This window comes from Sus scrofa, chromosome 17 (genome assembly GCF_054392235.1).
Source record: "Sus scrofa isolate SSC_HxYL_T2T_F1_AM1 chromosome 17, Sscrofa_HxYL_maternal_Yorkshire_Landrace_v2.0, whole genome shotgun sequence".
Lineage (NCBI taxonomy): Eukaryota > Metazoa > Chordata > Mammalia > Artiodactyla > Suidae > Sus > Sus scrofa.
Window position 1 is genome coordinate 69,746,102 of NC_139399.1, and position 19,557 is coordinate 69,765,658.

The window sequence follows — 19,557 nt, forward strand, 5'->3', positions numbered from 1 at the left end:
AAAAAGGACCATCCACAAGTGGCAGGCACCCACGGACTGGGAGGCTGCACTTTCTCTGCTGAGCTGATTGCCAGGGAGTCATGTCAATGGGACAGACACCCGCTCCTCGTTAAAGATGGAGGGGCGTCCCCCAGGCCCACCTGGATGGACAGGCAGGTGCTCGGCCTGGGCGCTGGCAGCTGCACTCACACCCCCTCCACAGGAACCTGGGCTCAGCAGAGAAGGTCTTGGATGCTTTTTATTCTGGGGGAACCTGGGGTGCTGAGTTGGGGGCCCCCGAGGCGCCTGCTGCCCCCGCCCCTCCCCTCCTGACAACGGTCAGAGAGATGCTGTCGGCCTGTCTGTCCGGGCTGCCCGGGAGTCGGTGCCGACATTCGACGGTGCCCAGACACGTGCCCAGCGGCCTCTCCCAGCCTGCAGCCCAGGGAGTCGCCCAGGTCACCGTCTCTGTTCTGCCTGCAGCCTGCAGGAGAGGTTGGGTCGGGAGGGACGGTAGCTCCTGGACAGCAGTGTCAGCAGGAGGGGGCCCAGGAGGAGTCCAGCCTCAGCCCCATCCCACTGGAGCCCCCGAGGCTGTCCCTCCCGGAGGCGGGCTGGGCTGTCACCCTCACAGCCGGCACCTCTGGGCTGGGAGTGACACAGGTCATAGGGGTCCCGCAGCAGGACCAGCACCTGCAGCCAACCACGGCCCTCCCTGTCCCCGTGGAGGACGTACCCTCGGCCAGGTCCCTGCCCAAGCCCAGCCTGCAGCAGCAGCGTTCAGCGAGTCCCTGACATGTCCCAGTGGCCAGGGTGGAGCTCAGGCTCATAGATCAGGAGACTGGCAGCCATGCACCCAGGGGAACAGAGGGTGGCGATGAGTCGGGGAGGGGCAGCTGTGGTGACGTCCACAGGGGCAGGGGCACCTCTCAGGCAGAGGACCTGAGCACCCCACCCACTTCCCCACCCAGCCCTCCCTGCCCTGGTCCCAGGGATAGAGGGACAAGCATGGCGCCTGCATCCTGGGCTGCTGTGACAACGCCCGGAGCCTCAGCCCTCGGCCGGGGCAGCACCTGAGAGGCCCCCACCGGGCAGCTCTGCTCTCACGGCTCAGCTTCCTCATCCGAGGGGTGAGGGCAGAGCTCACCCCGCCCAGGTCTCCAGGCCTGGGTGCCAGGCAGTGGGACCCACAGGGAGGGAGGCTGTGGGGGAGGGGGGTCCCCTGGACGATAGGAAATGGAATCAGGGCCAGAGGGCTCACCCCGGGGCCAGCTGACTCTGCGCGGGGACGTCCCATGACCCTTCTGGGGAGGCAAGTTCAGCCCAGTGGGGCGGGGGGCTGAGGGGGGTGACCCATCCCATGTGCTCGGGACTGGGGGCTTCCTGGGAGGTGGGACGTCGAGTTCCAACCAGGAGTCGGAGGCAGGCGACCCGGGACTGGGGGCCCCCCTTTTGCGACTGGCTGATGTCACTGAGCGTGACGTCCTCGAGGTCCGTTCGTGTTTGGCAGGTGACAGAAAGTCTTCCTTTTAAGGCTGAATGCTATTCCACTTGCGGACACGCTGCCTTCTCCTCGCCCGGCCCTCGGTGGAGGCACGCCGCGCCGCCTTCGCCTCCTGGCCACTGTGACCAAGGCTGCTGTGGACACCGGTGTGCACCCCGCTTCCTGAGACCCCGCTTTCCATTCTTTGGGGTTTATACCCAGAGGCGGAATTGCCTGGGGCAATGTTTTCCGTCTTCTTGAGCACGTGGTGAACGGATTTCCACAGCGGCTCAACCGCTTTGCGTTCTCGCCAGCCGTGCACGAGGTTCCAGTTTCTCCGCATCCTCAAGGACGTCATTTTCTGTGTCCCTTTTTCTTCGCAGTCGTCCCGGTCGGTCGTGTAAAGCAGCATCGCTCTGCGGTTTCGAGCTGCCGTTTTCCTGATCCGTGACGCCGAGCCTCCTCTCTCGTGCTCATTGGCCATCTGCGTATCTTCTTCACAGAAATGTCTGTTCCAGTCTTTGGTCCATTTGTAACTGTTTTTTTTTTTTTTTGGTTGTTGAGTTTTCAGAATTCTCTATGTATTATGGATATTACTCCCTCACCAGACCTATGAACAAATCTTTTATCAGATGTGTGTTTTGAAAATATTTCTTCCCAGTCTGTGATTTGTCTTATTCTCTCAACAGTGCCTTGCAGAGCAAGAGTCTTAATTCTAATAAATCCAGCTCGTTCTTTTTTTTCTTTCCTTCATGGATCAAACTTCTGTTGTTCTGTCCAAAACTCATGGCCGAACCCACGCTCACCTAGATTTTTCTCCTTTGTACTTCCTTATCTGACAGTTCTCTTGTTGTGCAGTTTGCACTTAGGTCCAGCATCCGTTTTGAGTTACTTGTCTAAGGTTCAAGGCCTGTTTTGGACACACGGATGTCCAGTTGTCCCGGCACCGTTGGTTGAAAAGACTACCTCTCCTCCGTTGAATTGATGTGCTCCTTTGGCGGAGCTCAGTGGACTGCATTTTGAGGACCTAGTTCTGGCTGTTCTGTTCCACTGGTCTCTCTGTCTGTCCCCCGCCAGTGCCCTGCAGAACTGCTGCCTTTATAGTCAGTCCTTGGTTCTTCAGTACCGTGTTGGCTACTCTGGGGCTTCTGCCTGCTCTCCATTCAAACTTCAGAATCGGTTCATCGATATCCACAAAATAGGGAGTTCCCGTCCCGAATCCAACTAGGAACCATGAGGTTGTGGGTTCGATCCCTGGCCTCACTCAGTGGGTTAAGGATCCGGCGTTGCCATGAGTTGTGATGTAGGTCGCAGACCCGGCTCGGATCCCGCGTGGCTGTGGCTGCGGTGGAGGCCGGCAGCTACAGCTCCGATTCGACCCCCAGCCTGGGAACCTCCACGTGCCGCAGCTGCAGCGCTAAAAAGACAAAAGACAAAAAATGAAATAAAAATTAAAAATCCACAGAATACCTAGTGGAGGTTTTGCTGGGGATTGGGTTGAATCTATAGGCGAAGCTGAAGAGAACTGAAACCTCACCCGTCCGGAGCCGTCCTGGCCAAGAGCATGGACGCTCTCTCTGTCGATGTAGGTGTTCTTTTAATTTTATTAGAGTTTCGTCATTTTCCTTCTGCGGAGCCTGTACATACTTTGATGGAGTTATACCTAAAGTACTTCTTTTTGGGGTGCTAGCTGCGAGCAGGAGCTGGGCGGGGCGCCCTGGACACGCGTCCCCGCCCTGTGCCTGCCAGCTGGGCGACAGGACCGCCCTCGGCCTCGGTTTCCCTGTCGGGGCTGAGGCTGAGGCCACGGTGGGCTGGCATCTGTAGGTCACTGAAAGCCCCTGTGTCGGGACCTGTCCCCTCTCCAAGCGGGTGTCTGGACTTCCCTCACAGGGGGCTTTAACGGGTGGTGGAAACAACTCAGGCCCCGTTAGCTCTGGTTCAAAAGGAGGGTCTTTAATGGACCTCCACGTTACTGGGCCTTCGACCTGCTGGGAGCACACGCGTGATTTTATCCCACGAGCAGGGGGAGGCGCGAGGCCCATCACAGGGTGGGGGACGCCGAGGGCCGGCCCGGCCATGCAGGGGCCGCTGGGGAGAGAACCCGGCCCCCACGTCCTGTTGGGTGATGGTCGGGGAGCCAGGTGTGCACGCAGTGGGTCCTGGGGGCGCACAGCCTCATCCACTCCCACGGCCGGGCTGAGGTCTAAGGGAGCCCTCGGTCTAGACAGCCCCACGCAGCCACCTTTAGTTTAGGAAGAGCAGGTCCGTCCACACGGCGCCCCTGGCCCTACTCTGCCCACCCCCATGTCTGACTCACCTCCTGCCTGTGGGGGTCACGGTGGGGCGGCCGGGGCCTGCGGACGCTGCTGTGAAAAGGGGCTCCTCATAGCTGCGTGGGCCTCAGGCCGATGTGGACGCGTCCCATCCCTGTGAGAGGCGTGGGGCCCGGGGAGCCTCAGAAAATACATGGGTATCACGCAGCCATGAATATTCATGCAAGCCATCAACGTACAAATCCCCAGTAATTTAAATGTCGTCAACAGTGTGTGGCTGTCTTTTCGGGATAAGATCTGTCAGAGAAAATGAATCTTGATTTACCGCTCTAGCAGGGAAGCTGCCTCCGCGGCCATGTCCTCCTCAGCCTCCCCGAGGCACCTTCGTGGGACCAGCCTTCAAAGTCTCAGCTCCAGGGGGGCAAAAATGAGCACTAAGCTGATGCTGGCCCCCGCTCCCCTCCGTGGGCTGTGAGTACCGCCGTGGGGACACCAGTGTCCCCTGCATAGGGACACTCCAGGCTCCCCACGTGTGGTCACAGCATGGGTGCCGGGGTCCGGGTGGGAAGAGGAGTTTCAGAAGGCACAGCTGCCACCGACTGGCTCAGGCCTCTCACGAGATGATGCAGGGGGCGGCCGGGGAGGGCACAGTGTGGTGGTCCCACCTTTGAGAAGCAGGGGACCCCACCCTCTGATGGCCGCTCTTACCTGGGGTCTCGGCTGATCAGGGAGAAGGATCTGAGCTGGGTGAGCAGGGCTCGCACGAGGGTCAGTGCTGTGGGAGGGTCAGCGCTGTGACAGCCAGATGCAGGTGCTCGTGTCACGGATGATGGTTTGAGAGCCAGCTCTGACCCCGCGGTCACTCCCCGGGCTGGGGGCTCTCTCAGCTGCACCCATTTATGGGTGAGGAGACCGCGGCTTGGGGTGGGGGAAGCCCCTTGCTCAGCTCGGCAGCCAGGGTGGCCATGGGAGCCCGTCTGCCTCTTATCCCCATGCTCCCCGCCCCTCCCGGCATCCTGTCCTCTGACCCTGGCTCCTGGACATAACTCTCGTTCGTTTCTGGGGCAAGAGAGGCGGGTACCTTCCCTGGAGGTGCCCTGTGCACCCTCCCTCTCCAGGAAATCTTGGGGTCCTTGATGCCTCACGGGGGTGCAGAGAAAGCCAAGATCTGTTGCTGGAACCCAGGGCCCCAAACCCAGACTGCCCAGGGGGGCCCTTCTAGGGTGTCCCCCAGAGGGGCTTGCTGCCCATGTTCTTATGGCAGCTTTGTTTTTTAGCACAACCTTTTTACGGCTCGTTTTAAATGAATGACTCCCCCTTGAGTGTGTGCAGATTCCAATGCATCCTGTTTGGGGGGTGACGCCATGCTGACCAGAGAGGGACCAGGGGACGGCCAGCACCATGGGCCGTGGGGGGGACGCCACCTGGAAACCGTTCTGCAGGGCTTCTCAGAAGACCTCGAGCGGCCCTGTGCAGTGGTGCGGTGGCCACTTTGAATCCTGGGGAACTTTCCGTGTAAACTACACGCCGGTGATTCCAGGGAGTTCGTTTGAGGGGGGAATGTACTCATGTCTGTATAATGGGAGCAGGTGGAAGGATAATATTTTGACTGTATTGAGCTAAAGTGCAGTAATGAAATTATTTTCACCTGATTCTACTTTATTACTGCAGCCACTGGAACGTTTTAAATCGGTTACAGCAGCAGAGATTTCGCTGTTCCATCCACTGCAGAGCAGAATTGCTCTAACTGCCCAGACACGGCCCCCAAGGAAGCAGCCTGTCTGCACACAGAAGGCTCCTGGGTGCTTGGGGCCATTTTCCAGAGCCCGCCCAGGCCTCCCCCAGGTCAGGGGTCCCCATGTGAAGACAGCTCATCCCTCCCTTTGCCAGCCGTTCCAGACAGAATGTTTGTATCCCCCCAAATTCATGTGCTGAAACACTGCCCCCCAAAGCGACGGCATTAAGGTGAGGCCTCTGTGGGGTGATGCGGGTGGGAGGGCCGAGCCCCCGTGATGACCCGAGGGCCCCTCGCATGAAGGCGGCCTCACCAGGGCCGTCTACGCAGGCACCGGCTCTTAGCCTGCAGCCTCCAGAGCTGTGCGAACTAGAATCCGTTGTTTATAAGCCGCCGGGTCCTTGGTGCTTTGGTAGGACAGCCTGGGCAGTCGGCCACGCATTTATTTGTTCGTGCACACGGTGTGTGAGTGGCAGGGGGGCACCGGGCTCTCTTCCCACCGTGCCAACTGGGTGGGGGCGGGGGTTGCCAGCAACCGAGAGGCAGACCCCCGACCCCGCCGTGCGGCAGGGGCAAGGGACCGCCCTCCCTCGGCCTGGGCGCCCTCACCTGCTGGGCGCGGGCGGGGCCGGGCGGGGATCTCGCGGCGCCCAGACCGGCCCCATTCACAGTTATGCAAATCGCCGTAATTGCGGGCGGGAGGCGGGGCCGGAAGCCGGGGCCGCGGGAGGGGCTGGAGGCCCGTCTGCTCCGCGCCCGGCCGCCCGCGGTGCAGCCGGATGGCGCTTCTGCAGCAAAAACCCAACGTCAGCGGCTTGACACGCTCCCAGGCTGACAAATGAACCGATTACGCCTTTGTGACAAGCACAGAGTTAGGAGGGAGATGAAATTCCTTTCGTGGGCGGAAGAGCGGAGAACCGATGCGGAGGAAGAGGCCCCCGCCGCGATGCCCGAGGCAGGGACCAGCCCGCGGGGGCGGGCGGCCCCCACCTCCTCCAGGCAGTACCCCCCCGCGGGGCTGCCTGGGGGCGGATAACCGCGCGGCTGACTCCATCCGCCCGCGCTGCTCAGACGGACCAGGCTGGGGGCTTCTCACAGCGGATGAGCGTCTCTTGCAGCCCCGGGAGCTGGACGGCCAGGATCCAGGAGCCTGTACGGGCGGGTCCTCGCTGTCCTCACGTGGTGGGGGGGGGGGCGGAAGGGCCTCTGATGCCCCCTTGCAGCCCCCCGTCGTGACCGCATCACCTCCCAGAGGCCCCGCCGCTTAACACATCACCCTGGGGGTTAGGGTTCAGCGTGTGAATTCGGGGGGGGGCACCCACTGGGCCCACAGCAGAGTCGCCCCTTCTGTGTAACGTGGGCGAGTCACCTCCTCAGGTTGGAGGAGGGTAAAGAGGTAACATAAGGTAAATATGCAGGTGGGAGGGCGCCCCCGGGACCTTGGGTGTTTCCTCCCTGGTAGCCGGTGAGGCTGTGAGTCCGGGGCGCAGGGACCCTGGAGATGGGGGGGCGGCGAATGGCGAAGCTGTCCGGACACCGGGGCTCCAGCTGACCCCTGTTGACTCCTCAGAGCGCTCTTCAGAGGCGTCTGGGCTCAACACCGAATTTGGATTCCACGTTCCACCACTCTCTTCATTAGAGGCTAATTTTCAGAGCCTGGTAATTATCGTCTAAATCTGCCAACTTTCATCCCCCAGCAGAAACCGGTGTGCAGTGACTGTAAAAGGCTGGGTGCTAGCCTTCCTTTTCAAGGTTCAGTTTACACGCTGCTGGTTTTTCAGGAAGTGGGACCCACGGGTCAGATGCTCAGGTCAGACTCGCTGATGAGCGTCTCTTCCCGAGAAACAAAAGTAAAAGTGAGCTGCGGCCCCGGTGCTCCTGACCCCACTATGCAGGTGCCGGGAAGGGGTGGGACACCAGGGGAGGCACCTTTATGAAGCCAGCCCCCAGCTGGGGGCTGGCAATCTTCCATGGAAACAGAGTCTGTAAAGAGATGGGAAACCAGTCCCCAAGTTCTGGGGGTGGGGTAGCCGAGTCGGCCACACAGACCATCTCTGCCCACCATCCCCACCCAAAGGTGACCTCCTGCCTCATGGGGCTTCTTGCTGGTGCCTGGGGGGTGGGGATGGGGTGGTTGTATTTTATTTAAGCAAGAAGGGTCTCCCTCCAAGGAGAAAATACAGTGATGGGACAGATAAGTAAAAAACGCAGAGTGCTATAAGGCTGTGTATCAGCTAGCTTCTGCTGCATAACAAACAGCCCCAAACATCTTGGCTTAAAACAAGAGCTATTTATTTGCTTGGGATCTGTTGGATGGCAGTTTGGACCAGCTCAGCCCATCTCAGGTGAGGTCAGTCATGTGACTTCAGTCATCCTGTGGCTGCACCAGGCCTGGATGGGTCAGAGATGGTCGCATTCACCTCTCTGGAGGCGGGTGCTGGCTCTTGCCAGGGCTTCCTCACGTGGCACAAAGCATAAGGCGTGGCTCAGGAGGTGCATGCTAACACTTCCGCTGCATTTCACTGGTCAGCTGGCCCTGTCGAGGGGTGGGCCGCAGCCCCCACCTCCCTGAGAGAAAAGAGGCCTAGTCACATGGCAAAGGTGGGCGCCCAGGGTGGGGGCAACCCTTGGCTTCCTTAAAGGCCACCTGAAGTTAGTGGCCATTTTAAAGCCATCAGAGTTCCCATGGTGGCCCAGCGGTTAACGAACCCAACTAGGATCCATGAGGATGCGGGTTCGATCCCTGGCCTCGCTCAGTGGGTTAAGGATCCAGTGTTACCACGAGCTATGGTGTAGGCCTCAGTTACAGCTTAGATCTCACATTGCTGTGGCTGTGGTGTAGGCTGGCAGCTGTAGCTCTGATTCAACCCCTAGCCTAGGAACCTCCATATGCTGCGGGTGGAGCCTTGAAAAGCAGAAAGGAGAAAAAAAAAAAAGAGAAAAATCAAAGCTGTCAGAGAAAACTCACCTGGCAGTGGAGGGGCCAGTATGGATCGAGGGCGGGGGCACGAGGTTGCACTGAAAGGGCTGCAGTAAATGCAGCTGGACCTCCAGATACCGGGGAAGAGGCTGCAGTTGGCGCCCAGGCTGATGGCGGGAGATGCGTGTCCACACTGGGAGCAAAGGGCTGGCCTCCGGTGTGGCCAGAGCTGCTGGGAGACCCTAACCCTAGGGGGCTTTTGCACCCACCTCAAGAGCAAACGGAGGCCCTGAGGTTTCCCCCAACGCCACCCCCGGCGTCTCCCCAGTGTCTGCAGGTCGCCCTTACCCAGGCTCGGCTGGGAGACGCCTCCACACTGCAGTTTACCCTGTGATTCTGCAGAAGGGAAAACTCCCATTTCATGAATGCCTTGTACTGAAGGGTGAGTCATTTTTGGGGGCGAGGGAGCTGGCAGCTCTGGGTGTCTCCGCTGAAATTTAGGATGCCAATAGCGGCAAAGACACTTGCACCGGGGTTACTGAGGTGGGAGACCCGCCTCCTCTGGGAGCTGCTGCACCGCCCAGCATGTGCTCCAGGGGCCCTGAGAGGCCCAGGGTCTAATGGGATCTCCTCTAGGCATCACCCTGGCTGCCTCCTGCCTGCCCTCACCCCCACATCCACCCAACCCAAGTCCTGCCCCGGCCCCCCAGTCCCTCCAAACCCTCCATGTGTCCATCCCTGCAGGCGCCCCCTGGGGACCTGGGCCCCTCCCTGCCTGCCCCACCCCCCACCCCCAGGCCATATCCACAGAGCTCTCCCTGAAATGCAAAGGCACCTGCAGCCAGTCCCCCCACCCCACCTCCCCCCACTTCACCCCTCCCCCTCCTCCGTGGCCTGACCCCCACCCCAGGCCCCCAGGGTCTCTCGTGCTCCCTTCCTTCCCAGCCCCACCGGTGCCCCTCATCCCTCGACCGCACCTCATGCTCACCTCCGCGTTGGTCCACCTGTCCACCCCTTGCCTCAGTCTGTGTGCAGAGCACCTCGCAAACAGCAGGTGCTCAATAAACGCTTGTGACGTTTAGACGAGGTGGGCCTACATGGTGCACTCAGGGGATGGAGGATGGAGCGCGGAGGACAGGCGGGTGGTCTGTGGTCATCCGAAGGGAGGGTGCAGGACAAAAGGGCTGGAACCTTCCAGAGCAGGCGCAGGGCCTGTCCCTGCTTAGGTCTCCGGCTCCCAGGCTGGAGGAAGCCGGTGCCCTGGGCTCGTCTCCAGGTAATCGTCACAGGAGACCTGAGCAGCACAGCCTCACTTCCTGAAACTGCCCCCTGCCGCCCTGCTGTCCCGCAGGGGACGCCTGGAAAGCTGCAGTCCTGGCTCTCAAGCGGGAGCCATCAGCCCCGCTCTGGGCCTCGGGCTCAGACTGTCAACAGCGCTCCAGGTACCCCAGGCCTTGGTCGGGCGGGGCAGGAGCCAGGAGCTCGTCTGCCCTGGTGCCTCAGTGGTGCAGCCGGCGCTGCCCTTGATCCCGAGGGTTGGGGCCTTCGAGGTGAACCAGCCACCCACTGCCTCTTCATGAGCAGCAGGCAGGCCAGCATGAAGGTGCACTAAGTGTCACTTCCCGGGGGCTGGTCAGCTTGGCCAGAAACTAGAAGCAAACGCTGGCCGGGTGGCTGAGTCCCCTCCCCCTCAGGGGCCTGGGGAGCGTGGGTGGCCGCCCCCAGCCCCCCTCCCTCACACCAGCCACTCAGCTCTGGGTCCACTAATCAGATTCACCTAAAGCAGGGACCGAGCACTAATTCTATTGAAAGGAGCTGAGATGCTGGGTACGGGACCAGATGTCCACAGGAGCGAGTGACCACTCTGCCATGGACGGTAATTCACAATTGGGAAGGAACAGGATATTTGCTAAGCTGCCCACACAATTACACAGCAAGAAAACCCTGGAAATGGCAGGGCTGGAGACTGAGTTGCCAGTGACAGGCATGCTCTGTCGAGCTGCCGGCCCCAGATTGAGCCTGGGCTTCCCGCTGCAGCTGGAAGCACAGCTGGGGGCACAGCTTCCTAAGCGCTTTCTGAAATGTTCCCATCCCTGGCCTGGACCTCAGCCCTGAGAGCCCAGTGGTGCCCAGTCCTGCAGGACCCACTCTAGGGCACGGCTGGGGGATTTGCACAATTCCATGGAAGTCCAGCCGGCTTTTGATTAAAACCAAGTCCCCAGGTTTTCCTGGCATAGACCAGAGAACATTCTGGATGACTTGACTTCCTTCAAGGCACCCTCGGAGCCTCCAGAAAACGCTGTGCCGAGCCGGCCCCCCTTTTAATCCTGAGTCACATCGGGGCTCCACACAGTAGAAAAACACAAGCGAAAGGCTTGGGGACCTGCCCACAGGGGCTTTTGTTTGGCAGGGGGATGAGCAGCAGCCAGTCCTTACAAACTGGGAGCCATCCTGCAAGGTAGACTTGGTCACACCAAGGTGGTCACTGTCCTAGTGTGAGGCGCGTGGGGACGAGAGCTGGGCTTTGCCCCCCGTGGGCGGGTCTCGTGTCAGGTGCCCAGCAGGACACCCTCCTGCCTGCAGTCTACGAGGCACGGAGGTGGGGGCTGCGCCCGGGGCCAGACTCCACCCCCCTGCCCTGCACCTGTCCTTGTCAAGATCTGGGAGAGCCTGGTTTGCTGCTGCTTAGCAGATGTTCCGCTGATGTGAACATTCTCATAGCTTTTCAGCCAACAGATGTTTGAAAAGCCAGCAAATGAGCCTTCAGCCCACAGACGGTTTCTGTGCCGTTTTGAGAAGGGCTGGCATGACCGAAATGGGACTTGCCAGCCCAGCTGCCATGCCCAGGGTGGTTCACAAGCATGCCACACAACTCACAGCCAAGGCCAGGGCCCCAGCACCTGCCCAGTGAGCTGCTGAGGGGAGGGGTCCCGTGCTGTCCCCCGTCAAGGATGGCACCCCCGGTGCAGGCGGAGGGGCAGGCATGTTGGGAAGGCCGTTCCCTAATCTGATTGAGGGTCTCCCGCCAGCCAGCTGGTGCCAGCGCTGCCGCACAGCCGAGAGCAGACAGGATGTGACTGCAGGCGTGGGGGGGTAGTGAGGGGGCTTCTGCTTCGCCAGGTTCACTCTCTGGCTGCGGCCTCTGTGGCTCCAGCCGTCTGGGAGGGGAGAGGCTCCCTCGTGTAGGGCGCCTGGCTGCATGGGCAGCCCGGGGCTTGGAGGGGGCCTCCTGCAGGGCTTACAGGCTGCTCACTGGCCCCTGTCAGAGGATAGGCAAGGTCTGGGGACTGGGGCCGGGGTGGAGCGTTCCCTGCTGGCCCCAGCTCCCAGCTGGCTCAGGACTCCTGCTCTCTCACCCCAGTCCCCCCACCCCCAGCTCCTGCCACGGGTTCTCTCTCCCTACGGGGGCAGTCCCTCTGCTCGCTGGGCACTGTCCGCGGTGCTGAACCCCGAGGCTCCCTGTGGCATGAGCGTTCTCTCCCCTGAGTCGCTGGCCACTCTGGTCCACCCTCTCCCAGAAATTCCGAACCAGAAGAGCACAGGGGCCAAGTGGAGCAGAAAAGAGATGAAAGAAAGGAGAGACTAACGGACAGAGGTTCCGTCCCCAGAGATCACCCACGAGTCATGGCCTTTGACTGCAAGTTCTCCAAGGTTTGCAGTTACCCAAAGTGTCCCCATGGGAAGTTGGTGGGGCGTGCACCCACAAAGCTTTGCTGGTGAGGCTGCATCACCCCTCTCTGGCCCACCATCCCCGGGTGCTCCGTTCCCCTGCTCTCTGCTTGTGGAGCCGCCCCAGGACGCGGGCGGGAGGCAAGCGCTGGGCTGTGTTGGGCTGGCTGTGGGCTTTTTCCATAAAATGAGAACAGTAGCGTCGATGTGCACATTCCATGAGGTGACACGGGCAGGGCGCTGAGCCTGCGTGTGGCTCGTGGAAAGCGCTGTGCGAAGGGTTAAGTAAAGGGCGTGTGTCCACGAGAAGGTGCTGTGAGCAGCCGAGGCCAGTGCCCAGAAGCAGCCAAGCTAAGCCCCAAGCGGCACACGGTCTCCGGAGCCAGGGCGGCTTTTCGGGCGCTGAGACGGCCTGTCTGGGGCCTCGGACCGCCCGCGGGAGGGCAGGGGTCCCCCCCTGGAGGCAGCTGCTGGGTGTCTCGGACACTCCAGTCTGCAGTCAGAGCTGATCTGACCACAGGTCGGCGGGGCCCTCGAACTGGTCTCCTGGGTGACAGATCCCAGCAGCCTCCTAGGTGCCCATGAGATACAGGATAACAGAGGGCTGGGAGTCACCTCAGATGACACTGGCCCTGGAAGGGTCTGGGCTGTCCCTTTGAAGGACCCTTTCTGCCCTCTGGTCCTGGTGTCCCACCTCTGAAAGGAGGGCGGAGGCGCTCAGGACCAGTCCCCTCCACCTCCCCTGAGCTGGGGGGCCGGGGGTGGTGGTGTGCGGGTCTCTTGTCACCATGGGGCAGGGACTCAGTCACCTGTCACAGGACAGGCCGTCCCGGGCGTAGAGCTGTCTCCTTACTCCAGGGAGGCGTTGGCTGCTCTTTGCCCACGCTTTTCACTAAACCGTGACCGTGCCCCGTCCCCGCCTGTCATTCTCGGTGGGGACAGTACCCCTTGGTGTGGATGCGTCATAGCTTAACCAGCCCGCGTGGTGGGCATGGACGTGTTTCCTGAATTTTTTCCTTTGGAGCAAGCCTGTCCCTGTGCTGAGTGGCAGTGACACGCAGGGTCTCTGGAGTGACTTGACCTCCATCGCTGTTCTGCCCTCGGCGGGGCCAAGAGGCAGGGGGCTCAGCGTTTGCTGGGTCTGAGGAGGTTCATATCCAGATAGTGGAAGGGGCTGGTCCCTAAAGCCTGGGCCTGGCCGGGCTGGTGCCCTGCTGGGGACGCTCACTCAGCAGGGCTGGGACAGGAAGCTGCTTCCCGCTGCCCGCCCCCCGCCCCCCAGCAGCCTCAGCAGCTGGTGTTCTAGCCACTGGGTTTTGCAAACACCCTGAGCAGTATTTTGCACCTTCCCACACAGGCGGGCTGGTTGCTGCGCTGTGAATGCTTGTGGAGTCCGGGGGCTGTCTCTTTACCTAAACACAGTGGGATCAATTAGAGAGAGGGGCCAGTACAAACCAAGCCATTGCTCCTCGGGGGAGGGTAGACCGGGCGGAAGGAGGAGGCAGAGGCTTTGCCCCTGCGGCCGGGTCGGGGGCCAGGCCGGGCCGGGTGCGTCCCCACACAGTCTGCAGGCTCCGTGGGCTCAGCCCGCCCTCCCGACAGCCCTGTGTCCTGTTCCACCTTCTTACCTTGTTGAAGTGCCCACTCTCCCTCCCTCCCTCCCAGAATGACAGATGCTGGAGGGCAGAGACCCGGCCGAGTCCCCAGGCAGGACCGGCCACAGGGAAGTGCCCTCAGGGCGCCCATCCCACCTCCCAGGCTCATCCTGGGGGACGGAGCCCAAACCCTGCTCACAGCACTGAGCCCAGCCCCATCACTGTGCCCATGTTAGCAGTGAGAATGCCGAGGCCCGCGGGCCCCTCCGGGGCTGCCAGTGGACAGGCCAAGGCCCCTTCTCTGGGAGGCCGACGTCCCCAACCCCCAGGTGTCCTGCAACTTCCTGGGGATCCCAACCGAGGAGCTTTCTGTTCAGGTCAGGGCCGCAGAGCCCAGAGGTTGTGGGGGAGGGAAGGCGGCATCTAAACGTGTCGCCAGGCCCTCGGGAAACCTGTCCTCCCCCAGGCAGGCTGCCCGGAGTGGTCCAAGCTGGCCCAGTGGTCTGCTCGCCCTGTGGTGAGGTGTGCCTGGCCCCGACTCGGGGACAGAAAGGACGGGTTCTGAGATGGGATGTGCCGACACCCAGACCGCGACCTGGCCCCTCTGCCCCCGCTGCATTCGGCATCCTCCCGACTCCCTGGGGCGGGCGGTCCGCACCCTCAGCATCCTAGAGTCCGAAGTGAGGCAGGAGGGCCTGGGGCCACAGCCAAGGAGTGTGGGAGGGCAAGCTGCGACAGGAACCTCTCCTGGGACTGAAAGAATCTATCTTTATTCCACCACTTGACTTTATAGCAAAATCGTACAGCAATGCCTAAACCACTTTATTTTTAAGATTCTCACAGTATAATATACACAGTGAAAAGTCGAAGTTCTGGAGTTCCCGTCGTGGCACATAAGAAACGAATCCAACTAGGAACCGTGAGGTTGCGGGTTCGATCCCTGGCCTCGCTCAGTGGGTTAAGGATCCGGCGTTGCTGTGAGCTGTGGTGTAGGTCACAGACGCAGCTCGGATCCCACATTGCTACAGCTCTGGTGTAGGCTAGCAGCAACAGCTCCGATTTGGCCCTTAGCCCGGGAACCTCCATATGCCATGGGTGCGGCCCTAAAAGGACGAAAGACGAAAAAAAAAAAAAAAAAAGGTTGAAGCTCCATGGTTCCTTCTGGCAGTCTTGTGGCTTTTATTTCAGTGATTTTTTTTTTTTCTTTTGCTTTTTGCTTTTCTAGGGCCGCACCTGCAGCACATGGAAGTTCCCAGCTAGGGGTCAAATTGGAGCTGCAGCTGCCAGCCACAGCCACAGCCACAGCAATGCAGGATCCAAGCCTCATCTTCGACCTACACCACAGCTCACAGCAACCCCAGATCCCTGACCCACTGAGCAAGGCCAAGGATTGAACCTGCATCCTTATGGATACTGGTCAGATTCGTTTCCACTGCACCACAGTGGGAACTCCTCCTATTTCTGTGTTTTAATGTTTGCTCCATCTTTTTTTTTTTTTTTTTTTGAGATCTCTATAAGTCAGGGTACAAGTTCCAGGAACTCATTCAGATTTTCTTAGGGGGAAGAAAGGAATATTTATTTTGCTCAAGAAACACTAAAAGTCCAGGAGCTCTGGCTGCAGGCAGGGCTGGATCCAGGAGTTCACCGTTATCAGGGCACTCTTTTTTCACCTGTGCTGTCTTCATTCTTAAGCAGGTCCATAAGGTGGGAAAATAGCACCAAAGGCCACAAAGGCAGTTTCCCACTCAGCAGGCCCCTGCAAAGTGGGGTCTCTTTCCTGAACAGAGGGCCTGTGGCTGGTCCTCACAGAACAGATGTGATTGAGGCGCAGTGAACATGCAGCCTGTGTTTGTCCAATGAGGGCCCAGCCTGGCTTTTTGGAATGTGCCCATTGGCCAGGTCTGGAGAGGGGGCGGGCGGTTCCGGGGAAGGGGAGGGGAAGTCCTGGGACTGGGCCGTGGGTGCTGCCCAGCGGGGAGTGGGGGCAGTTCGGGCCATCGCCCACCTGCTGCGCCCACTCAGACCTCTTTCTCATCCAGCGCAGCCTCGGGCCTCTCCCTTCACTCATTTATTCGCCTCAGACTATTCTCCTTAAAGTCTCCGTCGTGCTGCCGTTGTTGCTGGTAAGGCCAATGCCTCTGGCCCTACTGACCCGACACTCTTCCTTTCCAGAACTTTCCTGGCTATTCTTAGTTGTCATTGTTGTGTTTAGTTTCATCTGAATTTTAGAGTCAGCCCATCTGCTCCCCAGTGGCCTCATGCTTTCCTGGGGCAAGGGCACGGCCCCTCCGTGCTGTCCGGAAGGGCCCGGCCGCCCTCCTGCCTTGCCCCGAGTGTGGCAACACTCTCCGTGTTTCCTGGAGATTTTGCACAGGGCTCACTCTTCTTTGCTGGGGGCAGGCTGCTCTCCTGTTCCCAGAAGTAAGGGCTAGAATGCAGGAAAGGGAGCGCAGGTGGAGCCCTGTCCATGCTGTGAGCTTTGGCAAGAGAAGGCTGACCCCCGGGGGTCAGGCGTGCCGCTGCCCCCCTCGCCCCAAAGGAACCTCAGAGGAAGCCCCATCCCGCCCCGCCTCCAGCAGTCCTGGGAGGGTTATTTCTGCGTTTTAATCTTTGCTGCATCTGGATTTTTGTGGCGCGAGATGTCTAGGTTATTGTATAAATTCCAGGAGCTCGTTCAGGTTGTCGTAGGGGAGCCCGAGCCTCCTCTCCAGCCTCTGTTGGGTGGGCCTGCCGTGCGGGTTCCCTTCCTGGCTCCAGAACCTCAGGGTCAGGGTCTGGACTTCCGACTGGAGGAGCCACTGGGAGCCTCGGACCAGATCCCAAAGCCCGCCGGCCTGGGCTCCGGTCCACTGCCTGCATTCCCCGGAGGTGGCTGGTTCTGCTGCCCCCGCTCGGGAAGTACGGTGTTGTCAATGTTTTGACATTTAAAATCTGTGTTGGATACACTGGCTCTGTTTACACTGTACCCGCTGCGGTGACTCCCGAGGAGCTGGTTTGTCTCCTGCGCCGGGCAGACGTCCCCCTGCACCCCACCCAGCCCCGCCCAGGCTGCCCCTCCGCGGCACCAGCCCCCAGCGTCCCACGGAAGGTAGACGCCTAGCAGAGGTGAATGGGCACCCGGGCTCCGGACCTGCTGCTGGAGCTGGGGGTGGGGGGGTACAGAGAGAAGGGTGTCCAGTGGAGGCGGCTCCCGGGAACCCAGCGCGCGACGAGGCATGGGCACGGGGCTGGCAGGCGTGGAAAAGGCTGCTTCCCGAGGGCCCGGGCGGCCCCTGTCGGGTGTGTTTGTTTTCTAGCTTAGCAGAGTCCCATCCAAGAGGAGCCAGAGGCCTGGAGTCCTGATAAGGGGCCTGGAGCCCCATGTGGTGGGCGGGCAGGCGTGCGGCAGGCAGGGTCTGCAGAGGCCTCGGCCGGTGCCGCAAGGGAGCAGGGCGCAAGGTGCCCGATCCTTGAAACAGACTCCTGAACCCCAGGAGGCGTAGGGAGCAAACCCAAAGACGATCTGGAACCTGTCACTTCTTGGCTGCCTGGGTCTCCGTGGCCACTGCCGCATTAGCAGGACAGAGCTGGACTGTCCTCACCCTGCCGAGGCTGTCCCTGTCTTGCCCTTGGGTGGGGTGGGGGGCTCCATGCAGGACCCTCCACTCTGCTCTCAGGGCTGCGAGCAAACCTGAGCGAGGAGGCGGAGGGACAGCCTGGAGCCCAGGACGCCCAGTACAGCCCTTGGGAACTCACAATGGGGTGGTAGTGCCTGGCCGGCCAGCGCAGGTATCTCCCCAGGTGCCCCCTTTTGCTCTTTGGCTCTGAAGCTGAATGAGCATGAGTGGCGGCAGCAGCGGGGTGGCGAGGCCCAGCTCCATCACGGGTCATGCAGCAGGTGCGCGAGCAGCAGGAGAGGCAGGGACGGCTGTGTAGACAAAGAGAGCATTCAGAAGACAGCGCCGAGAGCGGTTTACACCAGAGGCTGCTACTCCGCGGTGGGGGGAGGTGGTGCCGATTCAGGGCCAGCTCCGTGGGAGGCCGGTCCCCTGCCGCCTGTCAGGGCCCCTTCAGTCCACGGGCAGGTTTGCATTCCTGTCGTGAGCAGCCTGGGCCACTTCAGCTGAGCAAGCGCCCTCAAAGGCAGGGCTCAGCCTGGTGTCACCAAGGGGCGGGGCTCCAGCTCAAGTCCAGGTCCAGCCACGTCTGAGCAGGGACAGAAGCGGAGGTGGTGGAGCTGGCGGTGCCCGAAGGAAGCAGCCTTCGCTGTGCTGAGAGGCAGTGGGGAGGGACTTCCTTGATGTCCTCAGGTGAGCTGTGCGCGTGCAGGACGAGCCCAGGTGGGGCTGCCTCCGTCCAGACGCAGGAACGCAGAGACCAGGCCCTTCCCCGCAGCCAGGACACCCTGGGTTTCTCTCCACACCGAGGACAGGCTGGACCCCGTGCGCGGGGCTCCCAGGAGCCTGCCAGCGCCCCCCGAGCCAGGGCTGGGGGCGAGCAGGCGGAGGCTCAGCCCGGGACCTCCCACGGTCCAGCCCCCGGACCCGGCCGGCGGGGCGGGCGCCCGGGCAGCGTCCGGCGCCCGGGGTCTCACGGGCGCCCTCTGCCCTCGCAGGTCAACGCCCTCACGTCCTTCGTGATCCCCATGGCGATCGTCTCCGTCCTGAACTCGGTCATCGCCAACAAGCTGACGGTCATGGTCCGCCAGGCGGCCGAGCCGGGCCCCGCGTGCAGGGCCGGGGACCCGCACCGCTCCTTCAGCATGGCCATCGAGCCCGGCCGGGTGCAGGCCCTGCGGCACGGCGTCCGCGTCTTACGTACGTAACCGCTGGGCCCTGGGGCGGGGGCGCGGCAGCCAGGGGCCAGCAAGGCCGCCAGCTCCAGAGGGACACAGGCGGCCGCTTAGCCCGGGACCGAGGCGCGTGGGGCGAGGCTCCCGGCCCTGGCTCCTCCGGGGCCGGGCTGCTCTTGGTTCCTCCGCTCTCCCATGTGCATTCACGGAGTCAGCGCGTCTCCCGCATTGACCTTAAGATGGGCCGTGTGCTCACAGAGCCAGGCCGCAGCGCTGGAGTCCCCTGCATGGCAGGCAGTTGGGTGCCAGCCAGAGAGGCCCGAGTGCCGTCCCTTGGCACAGGGACCCACGTTCTAATAGGGGATGCCCAAGGCCAGCACCCCTCACAGGAGCTTGCGGGGCGGACCCTCTGCTTCTGTGCGTCGTGATGGTCCGTCCCTGTCCCTGGCGCTGGCATCATGAGAAGCGGTCCTCAGGCAGCCCGCCCCCTCCCTGCTTCCCCTGGGCCAGCCCAGCCGCCTGGCCCCCCAGGGCACCCAGCCTCGGGCCCCAGCAGCCCTCCTCCCTCTCCCCCTCAGCCCCAGGCTGCCCGGCCCTCACCTGCTTCCCAGCAGAGAAATGTCCCCAGGAATGTGACGCAGGCACCACGTGTGACTTTGAGGGTCTAGGGACCGGGTTTGGGAAAGTAGGAACTTTCTACTGTGGCTCGTAAGGAGTCCCCGCTTGGCTCGACGGGGTCAGCGGCGTCTCTGGAGAGTTGGGACGCAGATTCGATCCCCAGCCCGGCACAGTGGGTTAAGGAGCCGGGGTTGCTATAGCTGCAGCATAGGTCGCAACCGTGGCTCAGAGTTGGTCCCTGGCCTGGGAACCCCTAGGCTGCAGGGTGGCCAGATGGTGAGAGTAATTTCCATCATTTGTTACCCCAGGATTTCTACAATGCTGTCTTTTTTGCATTGCCCAGCCTGACATGACGGCTGAGAGAGAGGCCCTGTTTTGCCTTTGGCCCCGCTAAGCTCCCGGCAGCCTCATGTCCAGGGACCTACAGCCAGCGTCCGGTGGGCAGGCCGCCGTGATCGCTTCTGCTGGCCGTGTGGGGGCGGGCTTTCCGGAACACCCCAGAGCCACCAAC

The 19,557-nt window shown here is 61.5% G+C and overlaps 1 protein-coding gene across 1 annotated transcript in view; it reads left to right on the forward strand.

Annotated features, from left to right (window-relative positions):
- NTSR1 (neurotensin receptor 1) overlaps nt 1–19,557 on the forward strand; it is a 46,178-nt gene that overhangs the window by 19,949 nt on the left and 6,672 nt on the right. The window contains exon 2 of the mRNA XM_021078238.2: nt 18,252–18,453. Within this exon, the coding sequence (XP_020933897.1) occupies nt 18,252–18,453 (202 nt within the window). The remainder of the gene's footprint in view (nt 1–18,251; nt 18,454–19,557) is intronic.